The sequence below is a fragment of the Vollenhovia emeryi genome, unplaced genomic scaffold (genome assembly GCF_000949405.1).
Source record: "Vollenhovia emeryi isolate VEMERY1.0 unplaced genomic scaffold, V.emery_V1.0 DF939281.1, whole genome shotgun sequence".
NCBI lineage: Eukaryota > Metazoa > Arthropoda > Insecta > Hymenoptera > Formicidae > Vollenhovia > Vollenhovia emeryi.
The window spans coordinates 3-23926 of record NW_011967085.1 but is presented as its reverse complement, the minus strand read 5'-3'; the positions used below and the strand labels follow the sequence as shown (position 1 = coordinate 23926).

General features: G+C 36.2%; 4 protein-coding genes across 14 annotated transcripts in view; all 4 read right to left on the bottom strand.

Annotated features, from left to right (window-relative positions):
• LOC105559308 (GTP cyclohydrolase 1) overlaps positions 1-4011 on the bottom strand; it is a 17033-nt gene extending 13022 nt beyond the window's left edge. Inside the window, exons 1-2 of one of the 3 annotated variants that reach the window (XM_012007504.1) lie at positions 3673-4011; positions 2416-2678 (exon numbers count right to left, since the gene is read on the bottom strand). In XM_012007504.1, the coding sequence (XP_011862894.1) occupies positions 2416-2587 (172 nt within the window). In that variant the 5' untranslated portion in view covers positions 2588-2678; positions 3673-4011. Of the gene's footprint in view, positions 1-2415; positions 2689-3672 lie in introns of all 3 variants that reach the window. The other 2 variants (XM_012007503.1, XM_012007502.1) reach the window with 2 other exon arrangements.
• A 7811-nt stretch (positions 4012-11822) lies between these two features.
• Positions 11823-15156, bottom strand: LOC105559305 (saccharopine dehydrogenase-like oxidoreductase). Of its 6 annotated transcripts, none has more exons than XM_012007491.1 (8): positions 14668-15156; positions 13970-14152; positions 13704-13879; positions 13320-13639; positions 13014-13160; positions 12853-12943; positions 12518-12780; positions 11823-12365 (listed from the first exon to the last, which is right to left on the bottom strand). In XM_012007491.1, the coding sequence occupies exons 1-8, from the start codon at positions 14885-14887 to the stop codon at positions 12260-12262; spliced, it is 1506 nt and encodes a 501-aa protein (XP_011862881.1). In that variant the 5' UTR covers positions 14888-15156; the 3' UTR covers positions 11823-12259. The 6 variants fall into 6 exon arrangements, with proteins under 6 accessions (XP_011862881.1, XP_011862880.1, XP_011862885.1 ...); XM_012007490.1 differs by having other exon boundaries at positions 13970-14163; positions 14658-14764; XM_012007495.1 differs by having other exon boundaries at positions 14658-14747.
• A 627-nt stretch (positions 15157-15783) lies between these two features.
• LOC105559306 (saccharopine dehydrogenase-like oxidoreductase) lies at positions 15784-18549 on the bottom strand. 2 transcript variants are annotated; one of them, XM_012007498.1, is made up of 8 exons: positions 18471-18549; positions 17538-17720; positions 17272-17447; positions 16888-17207; positions 16570-16716; positions 16410-16500; positions 16074-16336; positions 15784-15920 (listed from the first exon to the last, which is right to left on the bottom strand). In XM_012007498.1, exons 2-8 carry the CDS (start codon positions 17707-17709, stop codon positions 15815-15817), a joined length of 1275 nt encoding a protein of 424 aa, XP_011862888.1. In that variant the 5' UTR covers positions 17710-17720; positions 18471-18549; the 3' UTR covers positions 15784-15814. The 2 variants fall into 2 exon arrangements, with proteins under 2 accessions (XP_011862888.1, XP_011862887.1); XM_012007497.1 differs by having other exon boundaries at positions 18377-18519.
• An 889-nt stretch (positions 18550-19438) lies between these two features.
• On the bottom strand, positions 19439-23199 carry LOC105559307 (saccharopine dehydrogenase-like oxidoreductase). Of its 3 annotated transcripts, none has more exons than XM_012007499.1 (8): positions 23081-23199; positions 21566-21748; positions 21298-21473; positions 20914-21233; positions 20443-20592; positions 20277-20367; positions 19942-20204; positions 19439-19789 (listed from the first exon to the last, which is right to left on the bottom strand). In XM_012007499.1, the coding sequence occupies exons 1-8, from the start codon at positions 23178-23180 to the stop codon at positions 19684-19686; spliced, it is 1389 nt and encodes a 462-aa protein (XP_011862889.1). In that variant the 5' UTR covers positions 23181-23199; the 3' UTR covers positions 19439-19683. The 3 variants fall into 3 exon arrangements, with proteins under 3 accessions (XP_011862889.1, XP_011862891.1, XP_011862890.1); XM_012007501.1 differs by having other exon boundaries at positions 23075-23093; XM_012007500.1 differs by lacking the exon at positions 23081-23199 and adding an exon at positions 22959-23074.
• Between the last annotated feature and the right edge of the window lie 725 nt (positions 23200-23924).

Genomic DNA, 23924 nt, shown 5'->3' with positions numbered 1-23924 from the left:
TCGAACATTCAAGGAAAGTATCAAATCTCTGAAGATCTGATGATTTTTAGATTCGGATCCCACGGGATATAATTAAATATTACATGATTGAGACATATACAGGGTGTCCCGGGAAGAAAGGTCCATATTCTGGGAGGTGATAGTATCGGTCATTTTAAGCAAACATGTTCATATGAACATATGTCCCTTCCAGAATATTAACCTTTTCTCCTGGAACACCCTGTATAATGAGATTTGTTCAATTTTTTTCCCGGGAGGGGAAAACATGATTTATTTCACACGTACGGACGACGAATTCGACGATGGCGTATCTTCGAGCGACGAATTCTCCGTTTTTCACGATTACTGCGAGTCTGAGACCTTCAGAGATCGTCGGAGCAAATCTCGCGGAGACTCGCGTCGGCCGGCTCAGCTTTTGCGTAACTGTTGACATTTCATTAGTCACCGGGGATTCAATGACCGATTCAATCGATTTTCACAATAGCCTGCAAAGTTTATCGTTTCGCGGTCTCGCGCGTGTCATTCCCGGCTTGGCGCGCCCCGTTCCTTAAAAATTACGAGTTAATTAACAGCGCGATTACGAGTGATAAGAATTTCGCGCGCGCATACGACGACCGCTCTCCCTCGGCGAGCCCCTTAAGAAAATTAAGTTCCGTCGTGCGAGAACAAAGTGGCGTGCGCGATTAAAATAGTGTGCGTTTCCATTTCGCGTGCGTAAACGGTGCGTAGAAAGTGCACGGCAAAACAGATTCAAGGTTTCGCGTGCAATATTATTCACGGACCCGCGAGCGATCGGCTTCTCTAAGACGACGACGACGACGACGACGACGAGAGAAGCGCGTGTTCACGTTGGGAACTTAGTTAGCCCGTCTCTTCCTAATGAACCGTGTCGCGTAATCGAATCCAGTGCCGACTACAAAGCGGCCATTAGAGGCGACGTGGAAAATCTGTTCGATACGACATCGAAAGAGTATCAATTCCATTATCCGATCCCGCTAATTTCCAGCGTGGAAGGTAATTCGACATTTGCAGATATTAATAGCGGGGAAACCTGTTCGTTTCCACATTTGATACGCAGTAGCAGCGACGATTACGCCGCGACAGTAATAATCACTTTCTTTTGTATGCTGTAACGCAATAAAATATTCATAATATCCGCCATTTCGAAAGTTCGGTTCGCAAGCGAGAGATAGTGTTTTGATTGTCGTGAAGATCGAAACGTACCCCTTTCTTTCGCGTCCAAAACTATTTCCACGATTAATTTCTCGTAAACTGAATCGACTAAATGCGACATAATTAGCCACAATCGTCTCTCCGTTCAATCGGGCTCTTTAAAAAGAGAGCTGTAACGCGATATCGAATTGTTCTTACAGTTAAGGGATGATTTCTCACGAGGCCGTCGAAATCATGGCCGACCCTTTTATCGTCACGGTGAAGTTTTAGCGACTTATGGCCGCGCCGTTTGTCTCGAATCTTTCTGATATCGCCGCGTGTCACATTTTTGCAAGTTACAGTTATACGTTGCACATCGCCATAACTGTATCCCGACGATGTGCCCATACTTGCTTATTACATGTATCTCACGATCACCGCGATGTACTTAATAGTCGACGGCCGTTCGCCAAAATTTGGCGCGTGCCGATACCGTGAAAGAGATTCACGAAATAGAATTCCGTATTTGATATTACGTTACAACCACAATAACCCATCAATTCCGAAGTAGATGAAGTTTGGTATCCGTGAAAGAAAAATATATAGCGGCTAATGCGAGAGCGTTTAGAAAAATAGAAACAGCTTTTATTTTTGCGATTAATCCGAGGATATCTTTTTTTGAAATGACGTTTTTTGAAATGACGTTTCTCTAATGAGAAGCTCGTAAGGTGCTCATTAGACAGTCACTGACTACCCATGCGCATTAATGTTTCTTGAAATATCGTAGAAAATTAACCGATAAAAAAATAACGATATAATTGTTGAAAACTCGCAGTACTATATCTTGGAAGTTGTCCGCAAGTGCGTAAGTATCAGCGGAATTTCGTAAAGTCCATGATTTGTGCCTGACGCGTTACGACGAGGAGATACGAGCGAGAATTACGTAGTCTGTGTTTATGCCTATCGATCGGCTCGAAAAACACGAAACCAACACTCGGCACGGATGCGGTGATTGCGATACGCTTCATTACAGCAATTATAATAACTCGCCTGTCAATTTCGCGCTCAAGTACCTTCCGTAATTCTAAAAAAAAAAAAAGAAACAGATGCGCTATGATCGGCAAAAATCAGCGAATTTACATTCGGCGAATTGCATCGGAACGAAACCACGCGCACATTTCAAACTGGATCGGTCTGATGGAATAAAATTTTTCTGCGCGATTATTTCTGAAAATTTGCCAGGTAGCTCGAACCGCGGGGTACCTTTCGTCGTGGACGTGCGCGGTGTTCTCGGCGTGCCGGGAACGTCCAGGTCGGTTTCCTCGATGTTGTCGCTCCACGCTCTCAGCGGCACGGGCTTCTTGATCATTATCGGGTTGTCGTCCTCGCCATCGTACATCTTCAGCTTCGCGCACTGGTTCGACACCCCGTTCATGGTTGACGATCTCTCGGGCGTTCGATCCTCGGCACTTGGTCCCGACTCGGAAAGATCAGGGAGGCTCTCGGGAACAGTTTAGGATTGTCGTCTAGAAAAGTCTTTAAATGTGAAACGACGTCGACAAGATTATTTGAACGCATCCGAATTTAAGGGGATGCTGGAGTGATTCTGCACTTTTGCACCTTTCGCGCTTAAAACTGTCTGTTTCGCGGAGACACTTGTGCAATATACAAATTAAATGGCTCACGCGTACAGATCGAAAGCAGCTCGCTATTCCGGTTAAATGAAAGAACAATATGGCGTCACTGAAACTAAGTTTGTAAGTCTAATAAAAATTAACAGCGAGCGACACACATACCACATGTACTGTACGTGTGTGTTGCTCACTATTGTTTCTTATTAGACTTACAAACTTAGTTTCAGTGATGCCATATTGTTCTTTCATTTGGCCGGAATGGCAAGCTGCTTTCGATCTGTACACGTAAGTCATTTCATTTGTATATTACACAAGTGTTTCCGCGAACTGATAGAAAGGTGCAAAAGTGCAGAATCACTCCAGCATCCCCTTAAAGATAGTTATTTCAACGTTAAGCAACAGTATTATCTATTATACCGTAAATAACAAGTAACGTCTTACGCGTTGATTTATTAGTTGTACAAGGGTCAGTTTTATACTTTAATCACAACGATAGCGGACCTGTTCATTTGTCGATTAGGACAGAAATTAAGTTTGTAGAATTTTACGATCCTTGGGTATTTGTATTGTGTATTTCAATTCGACTTCAATTCCTCCCCAGGTAGCCAGCTGACGTCACTTGTGACATTTCTGATAATTTCGACGTCAAAATGACGACAAGCGACGTCAGCTGGCTACCTGGGTCTTTTCATCCGACAAAGCGTAACATAGCCATTGAATCACCAAAGAGGCTCCCTCCCTCTTCGCTAGACATCACTCGCAGTAACCGCTTGACATTTAACATTTGTCGTGTCGAGAACTTTAACTCCGCGTCACGCGCACGAAAAGCACAGGATTTAAATGCGACGGAACGGAATTCGGGCCGAATAAAAATAATCGAACTTACTTGGTCCCGAGGACGAGAGCGAGGAGAATTTCGGAAGCTGCGCGCCGGCGAGGGCCCGCACGCGTGACGCACGCGAGGACGGCACGTGCGGAGCAGGACGGGTGGAGAGAGACGGTGCTGGGAGAGAAGCACCGGCACCGCGTGCGACGAACGACGGATACGCGGAGGAGCCGCGACGCGGACGATTCTCAGGGCAGGCGGAGCGCGACTGAGCCGAGCGTGGACCGAGCGACGGTGGTATCGGCGGCGAGAGCGAACGTCACCCGCGAGTCCTTCTGTATATATGCGCGCGGCCTCCGTGTCTCTCTCTCTCTCTCCCTCTGTCTCTCCCTCCGACCGCTACTGCTACTGTATCACAAAGAGCCGCGAGACCACCTCGTGGCGGAGATTGTGGGGGAGAGAGAGAGAGGGATGATTTTCGCCTCCTCTTTGATACGGAAACGCGTGCCGGAGTGCGGTGCGTCTGGACGTTGCAGCAAGCCATTAGAATATCCGTGGATATCAAGTCATTGGAATATTATCGAGAATCGCATCGAAGTAATTGAGAATCTCGGTTTATATTGCCGAGTTCCCCAGCGGAAAAATTTCTATAATTTTGTAAAAATTAGTACAAAACTTTGCTAGTTTTAAAAATTTGAAAAACAAAATCTTAAAGAATTAAAACATCTGCTTACTTGTAGAACATTACAAAAATTAACAAAAGTGTTCCAATCCTAGCATTTTCATGTTGATTTTTATAACACTTTTTCAATTTATGTAGAATCTCTTAGATTCTGGCAGTATATTTGATTTTATTGTAGAATTTTGTAGAATTATTTTCGGTAGAAAACCCTAGCGGAAAACATTTCTATAAATAACTACAGAAAATTGACTTGAAATAGAAATTTGTAGAAATTTTTATGTCTTCGTTGAAACATTTCTTTCTTTTTGTAAAAATATCTACGAAATAGTACCACAAGTTACAATGTTCTCAAGTCGAGAAGTTATTGCAAGTGGTATTTCATAAAAATGTACAATTTTGTAAAAATTAGTACAAAACTTTGCTAGTTTTAAAAATTTGAAAAACAAAATCTTAAAGAATTAAAACATCTGCTTACTTGTAGAACATTACAAAAATTAACAAAAGTGTTACAATCCTAGCATTTTCATGTTGATTTTTATAACACTTTTTCAATTTACGTAGAATCTCTTAGATTCTGGCAGTATATTTGATTTTTTTGTAGAATTTTGTAGAATTATTTTCGGCAGAAAACCCTAGCGGAAAACATTTCTATAAATAACTACAGAAAATTGACTTGAAATAGAAATTTGTAGAAATTTTTATGTCTTCGTTGAAACATTTCTTTTTTTGTGTAGAAATATCTACGAAATAGTACCACAAGTTACAATGTTCTCAAGTCGAGAAGTTATTGCAAGTGGTATTTCATAAAAATGTACAATTTTGTAAAAATTAGTACAAAACTTTGCTAGTTTTAAAAATTTGAAAAACAAAATCTTAAAGAATTAAAACATCTGCTTACTTGTAGAATATTACAAAAATTAACGAAAGTGTTCCAATCCTAGCATTTTCATGTTGATTTTTATAACACTTTTTCAATTTATGTAGAATCTCTTAGATTCTGGCAATGTATTTTATTTTTTGTAGAATTTTGTAGAATTATTTTCGGCAGAAAACCCTAGCGGAAAACATTTCTATAAATAACTACAGAAAATTGACTTGAAATAGAAATTTGTAGAAATTTTTATGTCTTCATTGAAACATTTCTTTCTTTTTGTAAAAATATCTACGAAATAGTACCACAAGTTACAATGTTCTCAAGTCGAGAAGTTATTGCAAGTGGTATTTCATAAAAATGTACAATTTTGTAAAAATTAGTACAAAACTTTGCTAGTTTTAAAAATTTGAAAAACTAAATCTTAAAGAATTGAAACATCTGCTTACTTGTAGAATATTACAAAAATTAACAAAATTGTTTCAATCCTAGCATTTTCATGTTGATTTTTATAACACTTTTTCAATTTATGTAGAATCTCTTAGATTCTGGCAATGTATTTTATTTTTTTTGTAGAATTTTGTAGAATTATTTCCGACAGGGTTTCTTAACATCTCGTGCTCTTTCCTCCCTTATACATCGCACTTGTGGTTGACAATACGGAAATTGTAATAAGACTCAGCACCGCCTGATCCTGGAGATTCGAATGCATCTGAGATAACAGAATAGAATTATGCTCTCTACACACAGAAAAATATTATTGTACAGTCAAGAAAAGTAATTGCTCAGTTTATTTTATTCCGTTTAAGTAATAGTTTGCTTCAACAAAGAATATTTTCTTAATAATAGTTTTAAGATATACTTGTTACTAGTCTTAGAAAAGCTTGCCATCTTATACTCAAAGAAAGAATTTATTCTTCTTCGAAGAAAATTATAAAACTTATTGAAGAATTCCGTATGCTTCTTTTAATAAAATCAGAAGAAACAAAATTGTTTTGCTTCAAACAATTCTATATATTCTTGTTTCAAGTACTAGACTTATTAAGAACCAGAATATGTTTTGAGTAAATATAACACTTGCGACGACATTATGATGATAGATTTGTGGATATATAAACTTATCAAATACTTGGAACAAATAATATTTACTTACAGGTAGTATATATTTTTCTGTGTGTAGTCCCTCGGATTTTCGCCATCTTTTGCCTTTGTGTATTTTGCATTTACCCAAAACGTTTTTCCCATCTATTCTATCAGAAACTTCGCGTAAATGTTATAAAACATTATTGTAACGTTAAATTCTTAAAAAATCCAGATCGCGTGCTTGTCTAAAAGACTTCTTTAAGACGGCATTAAGTTGTCTTTTAGACATGCGCGTATCTTAAAAATATCTTTATGGCGTCGTTTAAATGCATTGCTATCTGGGAAACCTTTTGGGCGCGTCGGGCGAGCGGGAAAATTTTATCGAATTGAGTCAGAGGGTCGATTACAAGTTTAAGACACACGTGTCGTGATTCGTTCTCAGTATTACACGTTCCTTTTTAAATATCGCGAGTCACAATCGTCAACGCGTCCGCAAGTCGAATCCGCTTCTGGCAGATCTTGTTTTTCGGAATCCGTCATCTTCCTAGCGGAAAAATTTCTATAAATAACTACAAAAATTGATTTAAAATAGAAATTTTTATATCTTCGTTGAAACATTAATTTTTTTTTGTAAAAATATCTACGAAATACCACAAATTACAATGTTCTCAAATCAAGAAATTATTGCAAATAGTGTTTCATATGTACAATTTTGTCAAAATTAGTACAACTTTGCTAGTTTAAAAAATTTGAGAAAGCAAAATCCTAAAGAATTAAAACATCTGCTTACTTGTAGAATATTACAACAATTAACGAAGTGTTTCAACTCTAGCATTTCCATGTTGACTTTTATAACACTTTTAAAATTTACGTAGAATTTCTTAGAATCTGGCAGTATATTTAATTTTTTTTGTAGAATTTTGTAGAATTATTTCCGGCAGGGTGCAAGGGGCATCGTGCCTTTCGGGACTCTCCTCGAGCGCTTCAAATTTGTTTAATAATTACCAACCGTCTCGAGTTTATTTTCCTGTTCTTCTATTTGTCTGTTTTTCTATTCGGGCCGTTGTGTCTGTATACGTCCGTGTCCCGAAACATTAAACAATAATCCGTCCGTGGTCTCGAACTCGAGTAGGTTTTTGGAGGAATATGCGACGATATATTATAATTGCCACAGCCTAATATAAAGATATAATAATAAAATTTCATAATTAGCGAATTGATTAAATAATTGGTTGACAATTCTTATTGATTCCGCAAGGGATTGCTTAATCGATTGATACAAATCGGAAGAGGAAACGAGGACTTTTTGTGAGTAACTCTATGAATTCTTACGTGGAGGCGCCCAATGATATTAGGCTATCTCGTTTCGTCGGCAGGGAAACCCCAGCTTCTTTCATGTCAGCTTGAGGTATAATCAGAAAAATCTTTAGGGAATTGAATCCGGGATTTCCACCTGATTTCTTTCTACGAGGGACATGCGCGACCACCACTGAAATGTTAACTCGACATTCTTTCCTGCGTTTGTCACCGGAGAATGATATGAATTATCCAGACAGTTAAAAGCTTTGTTAAAATAATTCTGCGTCTGTGCATGCATGAGAATACAATGGCATAAAATTTATCTTTAGGAACACTTTTAAAAAGATACACAGTAAAAAAATCGTGTGTTAAAATGTTACAATTTTCTTGAGTTACCAAGATTCAATTATTTCAACGTGAAATTAACATAAAACAGGATACGTTATTATTTTCGTAACATTGTTATGTGTTATATTTATGTTACATAATAACTTGACACTTTATGTATGTCAGTAAAAAATTGAATATCACTTTGAGTTCTGTTGACACAACTACTTCACAAGATCAAGCAAAACATGTAATAGCGACATTTCTTAAAAATTATTTTAACTATTCGTACAGTTTACTTATCCTGTTTTTATTACATCGCACACTTAAGGTTAAAAGAACATAAACATAAATGTGAAGTATAGTGTTAATCAATTAACATTTGTAATTTGTGAAAAAGTAAAACGCACGATGAATGTTGTTTCAACTTAAAATTTAGTGCGGACTTTTTGGGACGTGAGAAAAATGTTAACGTTAACATTTTATTTTTTACTGTGTCAGATTCTAGTCTAGCCCGAGATTAGATTCCTGCAATTAAGATTCCATTGATAATTTATACAATATCCGAGATGTATGCAAAATGTGAGAAACGAAGAATGTGCAACGGGCGTAGCAAAATGATCGACTTCGTGCTCTCCTTTAATGTAAGATAATGTAGTAAATATATATATATATATACTATATATATATATATAAAACAAGAAGAATATTATTGTCGCCAATTGATTAAAAACAGGAAAAAAAATTGTTTGATGACGTTAAACTAAATTAAACTGGCTAAGGTGGTTTACTTTAACAATTTATTCCAACGTTTCGACCATCCGGATTGTGGTCCTTTTCAAGGAAGTATCTACAAAACATTGGGGAAACTTATCTGTAAGCCGTTCGTATAACAATTGGTAGTACCCTGCCAGAGATAGTTCTACAAAATTCTACAAAAAACTTAAATACAACTGCCAGAATCTAAGAAATTCTACGTAAATTTAAAAAGCGTTATAGAAAATCAGCACGAAAGTGCTGGAATTGGAACACTTTGTTAATTTTTGTAATATTCTACAAGTAAGCAGATGTTTTAATTCTTTAAGATTTTGCCGTTTCTCAAATTTTTTGTACTAACAAAGTTGTACTAATTTTTACAAAATTGTACATTTGCATGAAATACTGCTTGCAATAATTTCTTGATTTGAGAACATTGTAACTTGTGGTACTATTTCGTAGATATTTTTACAAAAAAATATATGTTTTAACGAAGACATAAAAGTCACAACAAATTTCTATTTTAAGTCACTTTTTGTAGTTATAGAAATTTTTTCCGCTAGGGTATACGAGATGAGATTCGTGTATATGTATATAAAATACGAACTAAATGCAAAATAATTAAACGTACGATGTGCACGCCCTATCTATATTTTTGACATGTGTCAATCACGGTGCCTGTCTAATACACGCCGGTCATACTCGAGATGATAAAGAGAGAACCGCGCGAGTTTCGCTACGTGGGAGACCTTTGGTTAAATAGCATTTACGGTGATACTTATTCGAGTCGAGATGTAACGATTAGATGACGGAGCAAATACCGTTTCATCCGAGTGACGTATATGCACGCAGTCGGTAGTGCCCGGAGTATCTCCTGTGCACTCGAGCCAAAGAGGGAAATAAGAGAAACAGGAATAGGGTAAATAGGCTTCGCGAGAGAGCCGGAAAGTATCTACGTCATGGTGAATCCCGACGTCAAACAACCGGTTCTTATATGCAGAGCGGCGCCTTTTCCTCAAGAGAAAAAGGCATATACGTTTAGGCCACGCTCGTCTCCTCGATATCTTATTTTCAACCCTTGCGACATACGTAAAGGATTACGTCTGTACACTCCCTATCTCTCGGGCTAAAAAATTTCTATATCGTTCTCTTTCTCGTAGGAAAAATATCTGCAAAATACGACAATGTCCTTTTTCCGTTTAAACTGTGCGAAAATTATAGCAGCTATAATCGCGAACAAAGTATTGCTGTTGAGATGAGCTCGCAATAAACGAAATTATAAGTTACAAGATAATATTAACGTGCAAAACTTAGTACACATTATAAGCGACCTTTTATCATTCACTGACACTTAATTTAGTTACCATTTCCTTCGAGAGACAGATTTATCTTTATCTAGCGAAGGATAATATTAAGCCCACTTTAGACAATCTATAAACCACGTCAGAAATCAAGACGCAATTCTATTTATAATCTTGCGCGAATTATAAATGGTCTAAGACGTGTCTTAAACTCGCATTAAGGTCTCTCGACATTTGATATTTGTTGATAGTTATCTCTCTATATCGAGAAGAAACAGATACGTCGCTCGAGTGAAAATTTTCATGAAACTCACATCTTACGTTACATCCCGTGTGCACCGAGGGCAGCGCCAAGACGAGCCGGAAAATCTGATTCAATGCGCGAAGACTGATATACGATTCCTGCACAAGTGCGCTTCACCGTCATACTTGGTTAGACACAAGGCCGGATAATATCGCGTCAAAGGATTGTTCTCACCCTCGATAGTGAAAACGCGCATTACCGGAGCCGGCCTCGATACTTTTTGTCCGTGCATACCTGCGTCTTTTTGCCATTCAGCGTATGAGAATTCATAGCGGAGCAACTCGGATTCTTCGCGGCAGGTTTCCTACGCGGACATTCCTCACAGAAGCGAGTAACACGAAGGAACTTGCGGATCTCTTCCTTGTAAATTTAACATTTTTCCACGAGTGGAATTTTTCTTCATGAATTAAACTACCACAATTATAACGACAGTTCTAACTCTTGATAATAATTATTAACGTATCGTCCTTCAGTTTAAAAATACCTTGCATAAATATGTAATATCTTCATCCTTCTACTCCCTACTTAGAGAAGCACGCGTTTATTGTTTTAATTCGACACTTTCTATTTCTTTTCGAATAATTAAAGATATACCTTAAAAAAGTTCAATGTTCCAGTCCCATAGGCCGCTCTATTCAATTTCTCTTCTTATTCGTGAGATTTTTAAATTTATAAATGCGTTCGCGACAAGTAAGAAACAACGCCACAATTAATTCTGAAGAATAAAAAACACTCGACGTGTAAATTTGATACTGCATCGTCCTCGGAAGTTGCAGGTCTCCCTCTTCGTTCGATTTCGGGTCTAAGGAAAAAGGGAGTATCGTGAAACCGCGCTTTACGGTAGAGCGGATAAAACGACACGCGTTAAATACGGTTTTTTTTTACGACAAGCACGACCTTCCGCGGAAGTGCAAAGTCGAATAAATTATATATCTCGTGCGAGAGTAATCGCAAAATGAGCGACGTGTCGCACATCTAATCTATGCGATCGTCGTCGGCGATCGGCAAAAATCGAGTGATTTTCCATCGCGGAGGAATTTTACGTAAACGGAATCCCCTCCGGACGTAGAGTATAGACACGTTGAATTAACAGGCTGGCTAGACGATTCTGACATATTTATTAAAACTGTAATTTGGTTTGCCTTTCTCGTGAATGACGCGTACAGCACAGCAAAGTTACCCAGGGAAAAATGCGTAATTACGCACGCAATTCGTATACAACACGTTGCTTTTTTTCCTCTGAAACATCGTGAACATATTTTTTTCTCTTTTTCACTTCTTCGTTGCTTCGTTTTTCCAATATAGTTTTTCGTTTTATCAACGATCTTCAAGTACCTGTATTTTTGTTGGTAAAAATAAGATTGCGTGTTTAACTAATGAATAGACACATAATATATAAATTAGGAATACTATTGTTACACATGTTACATAAGGAACAGATATACAAGTAGATAACTGTAGATTGTAGAAGATATAACTGCCAAAACTGTAAATTGATATTAATGTTGAATCATGTATAAAAATGAAAGATTACATAAGATATTTGAATTCAACCTTTAAAAAGAATGAAAAGAATATAGGTATTACTAAAATTTAAAGAATTTTTAATTATACAAAATATACAATTAACACTATCTTAAACGTTTGTTTGTTATATTACGAAGCAACCAACGACTTTTAATTAGTAAAAAGAATTAATTATGAAGTTTACTATACGTGTAACAATATTAAATTAAATCATATGTATACATTAAACAACTCAAGTAATGCTAAAACATATTTAATTCAACATTGTATTTAATATAGTTTTGACATAAATCTTTCTCTCACTTTTCGACACGTAAGTAATCTTTATTAAACTCTAATAACTTTACAACATTCAGATTTTATCTTGAAATATGTATAGTGAAATAAATATGTATGAAGTACGAAGTTTATGTTAAATCACAAAAATATTAATATCATAATCACACGTAAATATAAAGCGTATCAAAAAGAAAATATTGTCAACGAGAATTATATCTCTATTTTACGGTAGACGATATCATCTCGAATTTAATATTATGCTTATTCAGTTGCTCGACCAGAGATGTTTTACCAAATGCAGCACCGGGAGTGAGCACGCCTCCGCTGTAAAAACACAATAACGTGAAAATAAAGCTGAAGTTTAACATGTAAATATATTATTGTGTTTTACTTTCTTATATTAAAAATTCGAAAGCTGCGAAATATTCCAGAAATTACTGTAGAGTAAACGCAAAAATTATTAATGACTAACTCACTTGTCAGGCATTTTGCCAGCCTCGTTAAGGATTGTTATTGCTGATAAGATCGCCATAATACTCGCCGCTTCGTATGGAGCAGAAACACCAGAAACTTTGGTGATTACTGTCTTATTAGGTGGATTTATGTGTTTGTCGGTAGGTTCGGCCAACTTTTCGGTCCATCCACGGGCTTTGATCGTCACAGAAAATGGCATCGATTTCCACAGTTCCGGATCCGGATTTTCGTGAGTGATAAAACCGAATGTGAATAAAGACGGGTACTGCAAATATCACGTTCAATTATCCTACATTGTCTAAATAATTTTAACAATCGCAAATATTTCGATACGTACTTTCAAAAGTAACTTACGACCGCACGCTATGGGAGCCAAAAGAGACAGCATTATCCCAAAAATGAAGAGCATCAACAAGCCAAAGAGAGACCTAATAATAAACGTGCATTAGGAGAAATTACTTTTCAACATTTGTGACATTTTTATCGACGTAAACTAACGTAATGGTAGTATAAACTTGAACTTGCGCAGGCCTCTCTTTGTACTTCTCATACAAAAATCGCTGTGTACGAAGAGCTAGTGAACGATCGCAACTCTGTAACGGTACAGACCATCCTTCAGAAACATCACTTTGGTGCACCATACCTCTGGCAATAAACAGAATTTTAAATGCTGTTTATCAGTAAAATCATTATTTCTTCTTGTTTTTTAGACAACGTATAAGATTTGAATAATTTCTAAGTATTTGAAAAAGCTCTGACAAAATGATTTATAATTGTACACGTAATGTTTAGATATATACATACCTTGATTTCAATTTCGGCGTGAATTCAGGCAGTTTGGTAGGAAACAATTTGTTGCGTAATTCTTGTAATTCGTTTGTACGAGACACAAAATATAATATTGCAGACTCCCAAGTTGCATAATTCAAATACGGACCTTTGTTATCAGTGATAGTTAACATCTTTATGTATACTTCAACATCGTTGACTTCTCCTCCAAATTTTTCCTGAGTGAAAAGGATTCCCAAATCACTAGGAATACAATCAAATCCGCAAGCACTCACTACATAAATTCCAGCTTCTTTAGCTGCCTCGCTATATTTCAATTGCATTTCCATCATAAACTGTAAAATATTGAAATTATCAATCAACTGTTATTGTACTGTTGCAGATGTATATTGAACTTACCTGTTCTTCAGCAGTGACATCCACATAATGAGTGCGAGTAGCAATGCATGCTTTAACAACTGGCTCTCCATAAAGTCTATATGGACCACAACAATTAATGAGTACTCTTGCTTGCTCTGTCATTTTCTTGAGAGATTCCTCATCTTTTACGTCAGCCACAAGAATAGGTACATTCTCTAAAAAAATATACATGTAGTATGAAAGTTAATAACAAATAAAGTTGCTCCCTGTCTTTTGGAATAATTAACTCCAAGTCGTAAATGTACCAATATCTGAAGCGAATTCTTTAACAACCGCTTCCAGTGCTTCCTGTCTGCGACCAGCGACGCCAAACTTCATTTTCTGTTCTTTGCGCATATGTGTCACACTCTTCACTACATGTTTTCCAGTATATCCAGTGGCACCAAATATTACTATATCCAAACGGTCATTCGCCATTTTCCCGCAATCTATATGCAAACTAAAATCATTATAATCTTATAACTAAAGCCAGCTGTACGTTTAATTTATCTTGCATGAATATTATAAACCTTGCCCACGAAACATACGTTTATTATATAATAGTTAATAACTGCGTAAGTGACATTATAAATTATAAACAGTTATACACACACACACACACACACACACATATATATATATATATATATATATATATGTGATTGATATATATATATGTATATCTATTTTCGGTTGCATTTTTGTATTGCAATTGGCAATTGCGTGCAATTCTATGACACGTAATATCGGCGTATCGGCAGAGGAAAATAGAAGATCATAGTTCAAGTACTACATTAGATATAAACTGTGTAACATACATCATGCAAAATATAAACTATGTACGTATATCAATGTCTCACGATAATCAACGCAAATTAGCAACCAGACAGATCAAATCTTTCTTGTGATAAAGAGTAGGTATCCTCCCACGAGGCGATTTGCGAAGATACGTACATACGTTTACCTGGTATGACTAGGCGGCACTGGTAGCAGTCGAGTGATGATGCGATTTCACAGCCATGTCGATCATCGACGAAAATGGCATCATCGTTGATACGAATTCGCTGGAGGAACCAGCGCTGGAGAGAGGGGCGTTCGAGCGCGCCTATTATTGGACAGACACACACTTTTAATCGCTGCCGCTCTCGTTGCGTTTGAAACGTTATCGCGCAAATGCGAATCATTAGATGAGAAACTCCTGTTGTCGCTCGAATAACTTGACAATTATTGACTCCGAATATTTAAAAATATAAACTATACATATCTGTTATTGTTATAAGTGGTCAGTGTCCTCACAAATACGTCTTACTTTTTTAATGCATGCCACTGTATACACAAACACATGTTGTAGTTAAGTCCTAATAGTTATACAAGTAAAATAGTTAAACAAAATGTAACTTTATACAGGGTGTGTGAGACCAGCCGTATACCCCTTTTATTTCGGAAACAGAGCATTTTAGAGAAAAATGTTTCAGACAAAAGGTTTATGGTCCAGGGAGACACAAGATGGTATTATTAATTTGACCTTGAACAGTTGCTTGAATGTCACATGAAGGTCACCTTCAATTTTTTTAATGGAACCCATAATTGTTTATTATACTAACTTATTCTACTAATTTATATGAAAAACTTTTGTCTGAAACACTTTTGCGATTTGCCTAACAGTTTTTGAGATATTCAAGAGAAAATTTGTAACGATCGTTACCGAAAAAAGTAACGGCCTTACAAGTAACGCGTTACTTCCCAACCCTAGTCTATGGTGTGTACATATGTATACATACATACATCAATACATGTATATCTTATAAATGATTTATTTTTAAAATATCTTGAAACATGTGTATAGCAGAACCACTATAGATCCAACAAATTGTAAAACTGTTAGTATCAAAGTCAAATAATAAACAACTAGTAAGAATACTCTTAAAAGTCGCCAGCAGTAATTAACAACATCAGTGATTTTTATCGACCATATCTGGCAATTAAATTCTTATTGCGAAAAATATTACCCCAGCCAGGATTCGAACCTGGGACCTCCCTAGTTGTCAAATAATAAAGTGTATTAAAAAGAATCCTGTCGGGAAAATTGCATAGAACTTTTGTATTTGTCTCTATTTTACAGTACACGATATCACCTCGAATTTAATATTATGCTTATTCATTTGCTCGATCAGAGATGTTTTACCAAATGCAGCACCGGGAGTGAGCACGCCTCCGCTGTGAAAAACACAATAACACGAAAATAAAGCTGAAGTTTAACATGTAAATATATTATTGTGTTTTAATTTCTTATATTAAAAATTCAAAAGCTGCGAAATATACAAGAAATTACTGTAGAGTAAACACAAAAATTATTAATGATTAACTCACTTGTCAGGCATTTTGCCAGCCTCGTTAAGGATTGTTATTGCTGATAAGATCGCCATAATACTCGTCGCTTCGTATGCAGCAGAAACACCAGAAACTTTGGCGATTAATGTCTTATTAGGTGGATTCATGTGTTTGTCGGTAGGTTCGGCCAACTTTTCGGTCCATCCACGGGCTTTGATCGTCACAGAAAAGTGCATCGATTTCCACAGTTCCGGATCCGGATTTTCGTGAGTGATAAAACCGAATGTGAATAAAGACGGGTACTGCAAATATCACGTTCAATTATCCTATATTGTCTAAATAATTTTAACTATCGCAAAATATTTCGATACATACTTTCAAAAGTAACTTACGACCGCACGCTATGGGAGCCAAAAGAGACAACATCATCCCAACAATGAAAAGCATCAACATGCCAAAGAGAGACCTATAATACACGTGCATTAGGATAAATTACTTTTCAACATTTGTGACATTTTTATCGACATGAACTAACGTAAACGTAGCATAAACTTGAACTTGCGCAGGCCTCTCTTTGTATTTCTCATACAAAAATCGCTGTGTACGAAGAACTAGTGGACGATCGCTACTCCGAAACGGTACAGACCATCCTTCAGAAACATCACTTTGGTGCACCATACCTCTGGCAATAAACAGAATTTTTAATGCTGTTCATCAGTAAAATCATTATTTCTCCTTGTTTTTTAGACAACGTATAAGATTTGAATAATTTCTAAGCATTTGAAAAAGCTGACAAAATATGATTTATAATTGTACACGTAATGTTTATGTATGTATATATATATATATACACCTTGATTTTAATTTCGGCGTGAATTCAGGCAGTTTGGTAGGAAACAATTTGTTGCGTAATTCTTGTAACTCGTTTCTATGAGCCATACTATATATTAAAGTTTCCCAAGTTCCATAATTTATATATGGGCCTTTGTTATCAGTGTTGGTTGACCACATCTTCATGTATACTTCAACATCATTGACTTCTCCTCCAAATTTCTCCTGCGTGAAAACGATTCCCAAATCACAAGGAACACAGTCAAAGCCACAAGCACTCACTACGTAAATTCCAGCTTCTTTAGCTGCCTCGTTATATTCCAATTGCATTTCCACCATAAACTGTAAAATATTGAAATTATCAATCAACTGTTATTGTACTGTTGCAGATGTATAGTGAACTTACCTGTTCTTCACCAGTGACATCCACATAATGAGTGCGAGTAGCAATGCACGCTTTAACAACTGGCTCTCCATAAAGTCTATATGGACCACAACAATTAATGAGTACTCTTGCTCGCTCTGTCATTTTCTTGAGAGATTCCTCATCTTTTACGTCAGCCAGAATAATAGGTACATTCTCTAAAAAAACATACATGTAGTATAAAAGTTAATGACAAATAAAGTTGCTCCCTGTCTTTTGGAATAATTAACTCCAAGTCGTAAATGTACCAATATCTGAAGTGAATTCTTTAACAACCGTTTCCAGTGCTTCCTGTCTGCGACCAGCGACACCAAACTTCATTTTCTGTTCTTTGCACATATGTGTCACATTCTTCACTACATGTTTTCCAGTATATCCAGTGGCACCAAATATTATGATATCCAAACGGTCATTCGCCATTTTCCCGCAATCTATAGCAAACTAAAATCATTAATATCTTATAACTTAAGCCAACGGCACACGATACTATTTCTTTTCTCCAATCCAATAGGAAAATTAGTGTCGTGTGCCGTTGGCTTTAGTTAACTCAATGCCTTCTATTAACATAAATTTATAAAAAGTAAAGAAATATCTAATATCTATACATTTATCACAAATTCATTAACGTCTCTATTATAAAATTAAATAAGTACGCTAAAGTAAGCAGTGGAAACAAGTTACTAAATAATGTTTATAGCCAGCTGTACGTTTAATTTATCTTGCATGAATATTATAAACCTTGCCCACGAAACATACGTTTATTATGATGATTATATATGATATAATGATTAATAACTGCGTAAGTGACATTATAAATTATAAGCAATTACACACACACGCACATACATATACATATATATATATATAATATATAATATATATTATATATATAATTGGTATATGTATGTATATCTATTTTTGGTTGCATTTTGTATCGCAATCGGCAATTGCGTGCAATTCTTTGACACGTAATGTCGGCGTATCTTCAGAGAAAAAAGAGTATCATAGTTCAAGTGCTACATTAGGTATAAACTGTGTAACATACATCATACAAAATATAAACTATGTACGTATATCAATGTCTCACAATAATCAACGCAAATTAGCAACAAGACAGATCAGATTTTCCTCGTGATAAAGTGTAGGTGTCCTCCCACGTGGCGATTTGCGAAGATACGTACATACGTTTACCGGGTGTGACTAGACGGCACTGGCAGCAGGCGCTTGTGACTATCGAGTGTCCATGTGTTTCGACAACCGTGTCGACCATCGACTAAAATGGCATCGTCGTTGATACGTACTCGCTGGAGGAAGCAGCGCTGGAGAGAGGGGCGTTCGAGCGCGCCTATTTGGACCGACGTATACCTTTAATTGCTGCCGTTCTCGTTGCGTTTGAAACGTTATCGCACAAATGGAAATCGTTAGACGAGGAATTACTATTGTCGTTCGAATAACTTTACAATCATTGGCTCCGAATAACTTGACAATTATTGGCTCCGAATATTTAAAAATATGAACTATACATATCTCTTAATGTTATAAGTAATCTGTGTCCTCACAAATACGTCTTGCTTTTTGAATGCATGCCACTGCGAAATGTCACGCCATATTATTTGTGAAATATAATCGCTTCCCATACAGTATAAAAAGGCAACTTTCAGACGTCTTTAAGTCGTCTTTATGTATGTCTAAAAGACGACTTAAAGAAGTCGCTTAAGGATGCCTTTTAGACACGCGTGCTGTATTAGTTATTACTTAAAAACTATTACAGCCTCGACATTTTTGCTTAGGTAAATATATAATGGCTTAAACAATCGTACATATACATATCGAATAAACATTCATATATATAGAATAATCATGACGTTAATGTTTATCGAAAATTAATACCTGAAATTGGAAAAATGGTCTTACAATTAGTTCGCCGTATAATAGGCTTGTTTTCTGTTACTAGAATGTTGAACTAGTGCAATAAATTTGAGTAAGACAAGTATATTTTTCTCATTCTAGCTTACTGCACCGGTACAACAGTAGAAAACAAGCCTGTCGCCTCACGATGTGATAATAGACACTAAATATCCGGCACCAAGATGACTGCGACGTAGATTCCCCTCACCTTTCAGAACCAACTCAACGCAACGATAAAGAGTACTTTTTAAGCTCCGTTGTATATTTCCAACGTCCATGATGTATGCATATGTATACATACATACATCAATACATGTATATCTTCTAAATGATTTATTTTTTAAATATCTTGAAACATGTATGCAGCAGAATCTCCACCCACCTCCACCCATCAATTTGTAAAACTGGTAGTATCAAAGTCAAATAATAAAGTGTATTAAAAAGGATCCTGTCGGCGAAAATTGCAGAGAACTTTTGTATTTGTCTCTATTTCACGGTAGACGATATCACCTCGAATTTAATATTATGCTTATTCAGTTGCTCAACCAGAGATGTTTTACCAAATGCAGCACCGGGAGTGAGCACGCCTCCGCTGTAAAAACACAATAACATGAAAATAAAGCTGAAGTTTAACATGTAAATATATTATTGTGTTTTACTTTCTTATATTAAAAATTCGAAAGCTGCGAAATATTCCAGAAATTACTGTAGAGTAAACGCAAAAATTATTAATGACTAACTCACTTGTCAGGCATTTTGCCAGCCTCGTTAAGGATTGTTATTGCTGATAAGATCGCCATAACACTGGTCGCTTCGTATGCAGGAGACACACCGGAAACTCTGGTGATTACTGTCTTATTAGGTGGATTCGTGTGTTTGTCGGTAGGTTCGGCCAACTTTTCGGTCCATCCACGGGCTTTGATCGTCACAGAAAATTGCGTCGATTTCCACAGTTCCGGATCCGGATTTTCGTGAGTGATTAAACCGAATGTGAATAAAGACGGGTACTGCAAATATCACGTTCAATTATCCTATATTATCTAAATAATTTTAACAATCGCAAATATTTCGATACATACTTTCAAAAGTAACTTACGGCCGCACGCTATGTGTGCCATGAGCAATAATATTAGTCCGCCAATGGCCAACATCATCAAGTTAAAGAAAGATCTAATAATAAACGTACGTTAGCAAAAATTACACCATTTCTCAACATTTATGACTTTTTTATCGATATATACTAACCCAATCGTACCATAATATTGAACTTGCGCAGGCCTCTCTTTGTAATTCTCATAGAAGAATCGCTGTGTACGAAGAGCTAGTGGTCGATCGGGATTGTACCAAAGGGGTACAGACCATCCTTTAGAAACATCACTTTGATGCACTATACTTCTGGCAATGAACAGAATTATTAATAACTCACAAATAGATTTAACGTCGCCGGTAATATAAAACCAATGATGTAGTTTTTAAAAAACGACCTACACTGGTCAATGTTTTTATTAAAAAAAAGGGTCCGAATCCGGGACCGAAACGTAGTTTGTTTTTTAAATAAATACATTGGCCAGTGTAGGTCGTTTTTCAAAAACTACATATCATTAGAATTAGTAATGCTGTTTATCAACAGTATAATCACCGTTTCTTCTTTTTTTAGATTCACAAATCACAATTTATAATTGTACACGTAATGTTCAGACATATATGTATATATACCTTGATTTTAATTTCGGCGTGAGTTCAGGTAGTTTGGTAGGATACAATTTGTTGCGTAATTTTTGTAATTTGTCTGCATAAGCCAGAATATATATTGCGGACTCCCAAGTTCCATAATTCAAATACGGACCTTTGTTGTCAGTGCTGGTTGACCACATCTTCATGTATACTTCAACATCATTGACTTCTCCTCCAAATTTCTCCTGTGTGAAAACGATTCCCAAATCACTGGGAACACATTCAAAGCCGCAAGCACTCACTACGTAAATTCCAGCTTCTTTAGCTGCCTCGTTATATTCCAATTGCATTTCCACCATAAACTGTAAAATATTGAAATTATCAATCAACTGTTATTGTACTGTTGCAGATGTATAGTGAACTTACCTGTTCTTCACCAGTGACATCCACATAATGAGTGCGAGTAGCAATGCACGCTTTAACAACTGGTTCTCCATAAAGTGTATATGGACCACAACAATTAATGAGTACTCTTGCTTGCTTTGTCATTTTCTTGAGAGATTCCTCATCTTTTACGTCAGCCAGAATAATAGGTACATTCTCTAAAAAAACATACATGTAGTATAAAAGTTAATGACAAATAAAGTTGCTCCCTGTCTTTTGGAATAATTAACTCCAAGTCTTAAAAATGTACCAATATCTGAAGCGAATTCTTTAACAACCGTTTCCAGAGCTTTCTGTCTGCGACCAGAGACACCAAACTTCATTTTCTGTTCTTTGCACATATGTGTCACATTCTTCACTACATATTTTCCAGTGTATCCAGTGGCACCAAATATTATTATATCCAAACGGTCATCCGCCATTTTCCTGCAACCTATAGGAAACTAATCATTAATATCTTATAATTTAAGGGGTCTTCCCAGTGTGACGGCTCAAAAAATTATCAAATTTTTTTTGTAGAATCTTGAAGTTTACTCTTCAAAAACATTATCCCAAAGCGATTTATCCCAATTCGAAATATTAAGAAAGTTGTCAGCCTTAATCGTGAGCGGCGCCAACAGCGCACGATACTATATTTTTTTACTGGATTGCTTATGAGGACCAATAAGGATGCAGAGTTTTAGATCAGGTGACTTAAGGCTAAATTCTGATTGCCTCTCGTAAAGAATTCAATCCAATAAAAAAATAGTATCGTGTGTCGTTGGCTTTAGTTAACTTGATGCCTTCTATTAACATAAATGCATAAAAAGCAATAAAATGTCTAATAATTATACATTTATCACAAATTTATTAACGTCTACAGGGTGTTAATTAAATAGCGCCCACTAATAATATAGCGTTATTCCTGACTACAAATTGAGTCGAAAAATCCTGAATCATTTTTTTCTACAATGCTCAACGAAGCAGTAAATATCGAGTAAAGCTAATCCAATCGGCGTTGTCCTTTAGACGGAAGCAGTGAGCTGTCAAGAGGATGCGTTTGGCACTTATCTAAGCATCATCTAAGCGTGGGGCGAGATAAAACAAATGAAATTTGATTGATGTGGAATTATTTCCTGTCACGGCATCATCGAAGCGTCTCGCACAAAAATTATTTTTTGCGAAAGAAAAATGTATCGGTATACTAATAACGAATATGTATTGTGTAGGTGAAGCAAATTGTGTGAGTGCGCGTGCGGAAAGACTGTATACGGAGCGCAATCCAAATCGCATGCAGATCGATCGAAAAACTTTCAAACGATTAGACTGAAGGATTCGCAATAGCGATTGTTAAATGCCGAAACCACGTATTGACGCTGGTCGTGATCGACGGCTATAAGAATCGAGACGGAACCCAGCAAACACAAAGTAACAGTTATATAACTGTAAGTTAAAATTTCCTACTCAACAATATAACTGTTATATAACACGTGTGTTATGTAACAGTTATATTGTTGAGTAGGAAATTTTAACATACAGTTATGTAACTGTTACTTTGTGTTTGCTGGGAAAAGACTCAGCTGTTGTGATATTCTTAGAATTTTCTCAGTATCTACATGTGCTGTGTGGGTAAACTATGTATTGTACGTATACGAATGTCTTACGATAATCAACGCAAATTAGCAACCAGACAGATCAGATTTTCCTCGTGATAAAGCGTAGGTATCCTCCCACGAGGCGATTTGCACAGATACGTATATGTATGTAACATATGTATAACGTTTACCACGGATGACTAGGCGGCACAGGGAGGAGGCGCTTGTGACTGTCGAGTATTGACCGGTTTTCACGATCGTGTCGACTATCGATAAAAATGGCATCGTCATTGACACCACCCATACAGCACAAAAACTTTTCAGAAATATTTCAAAAATATTTCATGTGATAGATTGAAACGTTTCATAAATATTGCAAAATGTTTCTGCAATAGCTCTGAGACAGCTATGAAACAGTAAAATGTCCGCGATTCTTACACTTGAAACTTAATAGAAGGGTTTCTGAAAAATTACTAAAAGTCGGTTTTTCCAAGTGTCAGGTAGCTTACCTCTGATAGTTAAAAAGCATATACAGGGTGGGCCAAAAGCCTGGATACACCCTAATATCTCATAAACTATGCACTTTAGAAAAATATGTTTCAGACAAAAGTTATACGGTTTTAAAAGGGCTATATAATGGTAAAATAAATTTTCGAAAAAAATTAATTTTTTATAGTTATATAGAGGTCGCCATCATTTTTTTTAATGGAACTCCTTATTGTTTATTATACTATTTTATTCTACTAATTAATATGAACAACTTTTGTCTGAAACATTTTTTGATTTGCCTAATACTTTTTGAGATATTCAAGAGAAAATTTATAACTTTTTCAATGTTTAGCTTATAATCTCTCGATAACTGTTTGTCGGAGGGAAAAGTAGTATAGGACTTTTTTACTTGATTTAGTCTCAGGAATATGCTGTTGTAAAAGTGTTCCAATATTGCAACACATAAAATTTACATACACAAAATTTTTCAATAATTGAAATACCATTGCAACAGCATATTCCTGACACTAAATCAAGTAAAAAAGT